Raw genomic sequence first — 8,789 nt, forward strand, 5'->3', positions numbered from 1 at the left:
GCAAGTTAGTATCAATACGCAAATGGTAGATATTCTTTAACAAACTTCACAGATACCTAAAACCCATTTTAACCCATGCTGGTCCACCTCTTACGACAACGCTACCTGAATGGTGCAATCCTGTCGCCAGGCTTCTGACGAGCCCCAGTGCATATGGCGTAAGTACCTGGCTCGGTTAATGGCGTTTAGGGTGTAACCCAAAATCCACTGTACTTAATGCAAAGCTTTGGTAAACTCCCTTTTCCAAAGCCTATTATTTTTAAGGCTGGGAATTATATGGATTTTTTTTCAGGGCTGTAGAGAAGGGGTCTGGGAAGGTGCAGTGTTACATTTTCAAGAGTGGCCACAAATACTGAGAGCTTCAAATACGGGCGACGCATTTTAAATAATTCAGCCAGATGCTGAAAGTATTGGCTGCCTAATTCTATTGACATTAATGATATTTAGGCACCAAAATGATCTTAAAGGCTTGAATGGCAAGTATGCTTCTGAGGACTGCCCTAGAGCAGAATATGGAAAGCAGCTATTTGTTCTGATCAACATCAAGATGAGATCAATATGGTAAATTAATAGCTGGGGAAAAAAAGGGCCAATAATGAAACAAAATGGAAGGCGAATCACATCAGAGCTGTTCTTCATTCAATCTTTAACAAAGATCCTCCTCCGGAGTCTCCCTTCCACTCATGTTTCTCCCTGTTTGAAATGCACAGGATCAACTGAAGGATGAGGACACAGATTATATCATAAATAATGATGAACTGACTGCAAGCTACGAAGCCTCTGCTCACGTGCCAGTGCCAGCACAGGACGCAGGCTCCACCCGGGCGCCGGGAAAGGAGGACATTCACGAAGGAGACCTCGGATTAGGCGGGTACAGACTCCAGCTTGAACACACTCCAGGCCAATCCCAGCTGAATTCGTTGGCATGAACAGTGTAATTGTAATTGCGAGAAACACAAAGAAAGAAAAGAAATAAAAGGCCCTCTATCATGCGAACGAGAGGCTAGAAAATGTACTAAGCACATAAATTGAAGAAAACAAATCTTACCAACTCAGTCCCCATTCCCCTGCAGAATAAGTTTACCATCGTCCATACACATACAACAATATTCAGGTTTTTGACTGTGATGCTTTTTATGAAAAAGATGTAGGGCACTGCCCACCCACTATAAATACATTACAGCTGTGTTGCCTCAGATAGTGCTTGCCTGTATCATGCCCCCCAGTCACACATGCAAAAAGGCCTTTGAGTGTTGTTAATAATCTTAACTCAACTGGAATGGAGAGAAATATCTGGCTAACATACACATGCCCACATGATCGCACAGCTTTTCACACAGCTGCTCCTGAGCAGATCTGCAGATCAAGTGGGGGGGGGGGTTTATAAATAAGAGCAAGTATTAAGCAGATCTCCTGTTTTCAGAGCATTAAGGTGGATAAAAAAAAAAAAAAAAAACACCACACCAAAAACCCAAACAAAAAAACACACAGGTGTCAATGCTAGGAGTTAAAGCACCCAACTTCAGGTCTCTTACTGCCTAAGGTTTCCACAGCCCTAAGACTCGCTAGAATTTCTTTAGAAGGACAAAAGCACCTACTAAATGGATTCACAAAAGCCTGTGCACAGAAATGCACTGCTTGATGCAGCCAGTAGGAGACAGCTAAGAAGTGGGACCATGTCCCGAAGCTCACCACTCTCTGGGCCTTCAGTGGCTTGTTAGGAGCTGCAAGGAGGTTCCCAGCCAGGACATAAACACCTGAACACTGCTCAAGAAAGGGCTAGTGCAGGTAGCTCTGATCAGAAGTGCTGTTCCACACAGCATTCCCAACATCAAGACTTCCTCCATCCATAACGTAAGAAACAGCCTCCCTTCTTGCCTCTGCCTAGTGGAGCTTTGAAACTGCATCTTCCACCTAAATGAAAACGCACCAGCCCCTAAACCTGTAAATTAATCTGAAAGACACCTCCTCTGTTGAGGGTGTCCCATTTGGTACGGATAAACCAAAGTAGCCGGGGGAGAAAGAGGATGAACATGCAAGTGCATGTGTGAGCACACAAGCATGTGAGAAAGAACGGCTGGTCCGGTAAATGCCAGTAACTATTGCACTAGTATGGGAGAAGGGGGAGATTCTTCGTCCAAGGAGCATCTTGTATAAAAATATTTAAAGCACATATTGCAACACCTCTAACTTTTGGTAGGTCAAACTCCTTTACGCTTAGAGCGTGGCCTTTTCCAGACACCCAGTCCAAGAGTTACTTTTTAGAAAGTGCACCTTACAGCTTAATGCCCGGCGGATTGCGCCAGGGTGCCACAGACCGGGCAGTGATAATCTGAGACACCGAAGCTAATGAAAGCCAGGACAGACCCCTTTCTGCTGCAGCACTCAACGGGCAAGACCACTGCGTAGAGCGCGATTATTGCACAAGGCATGTGTCATTACAGCTTCGCAGCCTACAAAACTTGCATGCTGGGAACTGTTTTGTAGGATCATTTTAAATGTATGTTTGATGTAAGCAGTTATCTGTTTGGTTTTGTATTGTTTAAGGAAAATGAGTTGTTTCTAATCAAATATTCCTGCAAAAGAGCTATATCTTGAAATCAGATACTGCAAGGACAGGTGTGTACTTTCAGGTGTTTGTGTTGGGCATTCAAAGCTGCACTAGTCAGGAGGGCAGTGGTGGATATAAAGAGAGCAGCGTTTAGGTATGGAAGTATCAATTGCATCTCCATAAATGTAGTAACTGAATAAATAGTCAATCACATGCAGCTAGCTGCCATATACTATTATCAAGCATTTGCACAGACCAGCATTTGTACAGACCAGCTGGGTACTGCGAATACAGGGATAGAGCCAGGCTTTTATGTTAGCCCATGCATCTTTGCCCACCTCAAAAGTTTCAACTCAGACCCTAAGTTGCTTATCACAGTGCATGAAAATGTATCTAGTGACAAAGTTAGACCTTGAGAAGTTTTTAAGAAGGTCATTCTTAACACACAGAGAAAGACAGTGAGCAAGAAATTTGTAATCTATAAGAATTAAAAAAAAAATCAAGTCATCTCCATGAATGATCATAAAGATGAATAGGTCTTGATTTTACCACAGATGGGAGCTGAAATACAAACTTAAGTATAATCAAGTTTTCATCATTTTTTTCCAGGCTAATTAATTACTGGTTAGATATGATTCTAGAGCAGCTGCTTAAAGCATAAATTTGAACACTGGAGTTCTATATACTGTTATGAAAGATCAGAAGCTTAAACTGGCATTTTATTTCCCCCCAAACACTAATCAAGGAAATTCAAAGGATCTTAGTCCCCACGTGGTGTAAAAAATAAAAAAAAATAATAATTAAAAAAAAAAAAAATCAGGCATGATAACAAGTCCCGAGGAAAAGTAATGAATTTCCAGCCCCCTGCTTTGCCATGTCTAGCTGTACGCGGTGGGAAAAGATGCACAGCGGGCTGCGAGAAGGAATGGAGACAGGATGAGGAAGTATGGTCTTAAGGTGTATTTTGCATCCTGCAGCACAGAATAGGAAATGGCAAAGACAACAAGGGGCAGGACAAGCAGTTAGAGACACACACTCCAGCGAGGTGAAAACCTGGCAGCAGAATGAGAAGGGTATTATCATGGGGATTAACACAGTCCTGATTTTCTGATTTCAATCCTCAAAAGTATTAAGTAAATCTCATCAGGCTTCCTTAGGATGTCCGTAGATGATAGTGAAATCAATACTCTGTTCCAGTATTATGAAGATGCAAAGCTGTTTTTCACAACTGCTACATGAACTGGAAATGACAAGCTCTTCACCAGGAGTCCTGCTCTTAGATCTACTCCAAAATGCACCCTGCAGTATGCTCTGTGGGGTTTTTACTGGTTTATTTATTGTGCCTAATGTTCAAACATCTCAGGCTTGTGAAATGTGATAAATTGAGAGCTCTGGGGGCTGAAATTCTCTGTTGATCCAAAGAAAGAGGCAGTAGTGAAAACTCCACACCGTCCTGTCTGTCTGCCTTAAAGGCTTACCTGGTAGAGAGAGCCGCCTCCTGCGACATGAGAGCTCGTTCTTCGCGTCCTCACAGGCCACACCGTCATGCTAAGGCTGGCGGGAAGCTGAACCAGTGGTCCCAGCAAGATGTGCATTTATCCTCTGGGACCAGGCTCAGCAAGCAAAATATCGTTGGTTTGGGGGAAAACAAATAATTTGAGCTACAAGCAAACCTGAAACTTCTATTAAATAACAATAAAAGTCTCAGTGATCCATTACACTATTCAGCCTTGCCATTTCCTAATTTTAAGATATTCTTTCCAGAGCATATGGTTCAGGAGAGCCAAAACAACATTAGAACAGAAGATGTATTTGTATTCAAGTAGGAATTACTGGCAACTAGTAATTCTACACGACTGTTTAAACAGAGTAATGGATGTTAAGAGAGGCCTTTAATGTTAATTTACAGTTCATAGGCTGGAGATTTAAACTGCTTAGTATCACACAGTGTTTGACTGAACATGCAAGTCACTGATGATAAATGTGAAGTTATTCTTCCTATCTGACTTAATCTAATAAAACACTGCTTGGAAAAATGAGATGTAAAATACATTGTCAGAGTATAGTGACTGCATACAAAGGCCAAAATGTTAGAAAAGATGGAAATCTGTAATATTGCTAAACCCTTCAGGTTTCAGGAGTAATAACTGAAATTTTACACTGAACTGCAGAGAGCGTTTGGCTAAGGTCAGAAGCAGCAAATGAATCCTGGATATCCAGAAGAGCCAATCCAAAAGCGACGGTTCTAAAAATACCAGGTTACAGTGATAACTTCCCCAGAGAAGTGCAACATCTGGTAACCTCACCGGAAGTGAGGGCCATTAGAAGCAAACATTTACACTGCTCTGGAAGAAGCTCAAGCTTTTCCACAGCAACTACGTTAGGACCAAGTCTGGCAAAGCACTTAGCCCTGTGCGTAACCTTAAACTGCTGAAGTAACCACATTGAAGCCACCAGAACAACTCGCACCCTTTTCAGTTAGTAATTTATTTAAGTGCCTTGCTGGGCTGAGGACATCCCCTAATCTGTACGATAGGATTTTTCTTCCCCTTTGAAGGCTGGTCTGTATTTTGCTATCAACCATCAGGTAATACTGAGTCAGAAGGGTCCCAATTCCCATGCACATTCAGGTGCAACATAAATGCAGCAAATACATGTGAATGCACCTCAAATGCGCATGAGCTTTACATGGGTGCATTCAAGATTCTTTTCACTGACATGGAGAATCTCTGGGATACAAATATTAATTATGCACTTTAGAAAGTGAAGAAAATATCCTGAATAGCCACTTTAGAAATGGAAAAGTGCTTCTTCTAAAGACAAAGTTATTTTCCCCTACTTCCTGCTAGTGAAATAGAAAATGGCCCTTTTCAACATCTTACAGCAAACCACTTCAGTGTGGTTTAAATAACTTAACACAAGCAAGCTCATTTCTGGCAGCATAATCCCAACAGACGTGAGTTCTGCTTAGTGAACTGTGAAAGACTTGTCAACATTTTTATTTTATAAACAGTCTTTCAGAACTTGAAATATTCTCTAGTTGATCCAAATTTCCAGAGCAAGCACTAAATTAACCCCTGGTATTGCTCCCAATACCAGTTAATCTTCAGGTCATGAAATCCCCTCCTTCCTTTAGCTCAATGATTAGCTCTCCTAGTAGATGTTACTATTCAAGAGAATTGCACAAAGCATCTGAACATGTTTTCCGTGAATACTGTTTATATTTTAATCATACATTTATAACTGTGGATCATAAATATATACCCAAGTGCAAGTCTCTGAAAGAAAACTTTGTCTGCCAATGGAATATGTGTCTTTTTCTTTATTCCTCCTTTCAAGGGGTTAAAGAAACAGGACAGCCAGATTCAGTGAAGACCAGGCAAACATTGCCTTCAGCAGCCTGGTGGAGCAAGTGACAGTTCCAGATTCAAAACAACATATTGGACATTGCAGCCTGTGCTAAGAAATACAGTAGAAAACACAGGCAAATTCTTTGAAAAGCAAAAACCAATGTCTGGAAGTGCCATGGTGCTAAGCAATGGCCCGCATTTGTCTTTCCCATAGGAAAGGCACAAGGACTTTCCTCCAGGTTAATCTCGTAGGGAGACACTTTGTGAAACCTGCATCTCCAGCTTTGGCTCTGCTCCCCAGGGCTCCCCTTGGCTCCCAGCACAGGCCCACTGCAACCACTGTGTGAGAAAAGCCTCCGGCCAAGGCAGGTTCATATGTTTCTTCAGGGAAACCCACCGTCTTCATGTTTCCAGTGACACCCCTCCAGCTCTCCCACGGCTAATGCTCACCACGGACTCTTCCTACCCCGGCCCACAGGTGCTGGCACAAGGTCCATGCAATAAGAAGGACTCCGCTCATGAATACACTTTTTTTCCACTAGTGTCAGAGCACAGGCAACATTTTCCCACCTAATTTGGTGTTACTGGTCACTATCATTCCCCTACAAAAATCACAGCTGAGGAACAGAAGAACAAATATCATTTCAGGTCTCAGAGGACTCCAAATCCAAGTAAGTCAAATTAACACCATCCTGCTGTGGTCTCAGCAGGGCTCAAAATCTTGGTGCCAGCAACAGTAGGGTATGCCCAGGAGTGTATTCCAGTTATTGCTCTACATCATTCTTTACTACACAGCCGTCTGCTTCTGCGTGCGCTGCAGCTCGGGCAGATGGACATAAATAAAATACTGCTACTTTATCCAAAAAGGATTTCAAGCTAGAGAAAGAGCACTACGTTTAATGATCTAAACACCGAAAGGAAGAGCTTTCACCCCGCCATGGTTCATTGGTGAATGCGATGGCCTAGCTCTAAGCTGAGGTTTTAGAACAAGGGAATGAGAATCAGAAAGGACATGGAAGGGATTTCCCGACTCCTAGTGTAGTTTAGGTGCTCCGATAGGGTAATCCTAAACCACCTTTGCCAGCAATCACATAACTTTGGCTTCAAAGCCATGTAAGGGGTACTACCTGCATATGTTTGTAACCAAAGGCGCATATTTCAACTAAATTTCCCAGGGAAGAATCCTCCTATAACCACACTACAGAGATTTTACCCTCAATACATACAACTAAATCCTTGGAATCTTCCTTTACATTCGTGCAACTCCCTCAAGGAACGAACCGCAGCGGTGCACTTTGTGTACCATTCACACACGCCAGGACACGTTCTGAATGTGTTTGCATAAACAAAGTAAAAAATATGTATTTTTTTGAAGTTCTTATGTCTTACCTTATTCAGAAGTCTAAGGAAAAATGGTTATTCCCTATATACTCGACATTTTCTATAACCATTTAAAATCTGATTAACAGGGTTTATTAAAGAAAACCTGATTTGTTTCATGTTAAGCTAACCTAAGACGATTTTTTTTTTTTAAACAGTGAGTCTAAACTTAAGCTCCTAAAATTTGTGGGCTCCTAATCAAATGATCTAGCTTTCAGAAGTGATGAATATCCCATTGTTCACACTGAAGCCTATTGCAGCATTCAGTCGCAATGAAATTAGTGCATAGGAAGTGCCAAAATGCTCATTGCTCCCAGCAGGGCTTGGAAGTAAAACAAAAGCACAGCATCAAAATGCATCTTAATTTGATCAGCACAATAAGCTCCCTACTCAAAGAACAAAACTGATTTCCATCGCAGCATGACTCAGCTACTGTTTAAGGAATAATCTAGAGACCTAAGCAGTGCTGACCCCCTTCAGGCTATTTAAAAAAAAAAAAAAAAAAAGTAGCACTACCCAGGACCATGCTAAGCCCTGGGCAAGCGTGAGGACTGCTGACCTTGTTGATCCTTTGCTTAGTGCCTCAGCCTCCCGCCTGGGGCAACGTGGAGCAGTCTGCACCACTTCTCAGGAGGGCTAGGATTTGTGCGAAAGCCCAGTGTGTGTTGCAGCAATTTTTTTTCAATGGCTGCTCCAGCATATGCTACAGTACAGGTTGGCCTCTTCCCCATCAACTAAGGCTGTTATGAGCATTTTCTCAGAACCCTCAAATACAGAAACATATCATTTCAGACACAGTAATGCAAAACTAGAAATGTGGGTTTTTAGAGCATGCTAAGCAATGCCTGTAGCTCTTGGATTCTTTGAGGTTTTAACATCCAGGATTTACTCACGTTGAGAGCCCTGGTTGGGACTCAGTTTATTTAGACTCAGCTTTCACCATCTGTTCTTCCAAATTCTAAAAACATGGAGAGAATATGTTCCACAAGCAGCTACAAACACAGAGGAGCTCTGCAATTTATATTTGGATAGACGGCGTACAGGATCTCCAAGGTTTCTCCTTCAGGCACGGATTGAGAATTGAAGCTCTAATGCTTCAATTTTGCACCACAGTGAAACAATTCTGTGAATTACACGAATTTGCTGTCAAGCAGCTCCACAGTATTAAACGAAGGCCAAAACTGAGCCAAACTAAGTAGGCTTATAAGATTTTCTAATTAAAGATAAACTAGCTAACTTCTCCATACATTATCTACCTGCACATAGTCCATATAAAAAGCATTTTGTGTTATCCTAGAAATTAATAACTCTGAATAATTAGAGAGTTAAGCTACTGCTACAATAATTTAACAGTTTCAAGCCATAGTTGTGTGAAGGTGGTGGCGCCTGAACGTCAAGCTCTCCGAACTGCCGAGCTCCAGGCGGCTGTCCCTGGAGCCGAGACTGGCTGCGCGGAGCGCCCCTGCCATGGCGTCACGGATGATGCCGGCCCCGCTGCCCTCCTGCCG

General features: G+C 42.3%; 1 protein-coding gene across 1 annotated transcript in view; it reads left to right on the forward strand.

Moving 5' to 3' along the window:
- SLC9A9 (solute carrier family 9 member A9) overlaps positions 1-4,599 on the forward strand; it is a 224,500-nt gene extending 219,901 nt beyond the window's left edge. Inside the window, exons 15-16 of the mRNA XM_067301844.1 lie at positions 53-158; positions 711-4,599. Coding sequence (XP_067157945.1) covers positions 53-158; positions 711-929 — 325 coding nt within the window. The 3' untranslated portion in view covers positions 930-4,599. The remainder of the gene's footprint in view (positions 1-52; positions 159-710) is intronic.
- Positions 4,600-8,789: the final 4,190 nt, after the last annotated feature.

This window comes from Apteryx mantelli, chromosome 9, assembly GCF_036417845.1.
Source record: "Apteryx mantelli isolate bAptMan1 chromosome 9, bAptMan1.hap1, whole genome shotgun sequence".
Taxonomy (NCBI): Eukaryota; Metazoa; Chordata; class Aves; order Apterygiformes; family Apterygidae; genus Apteryx; species Apteryx mantelli.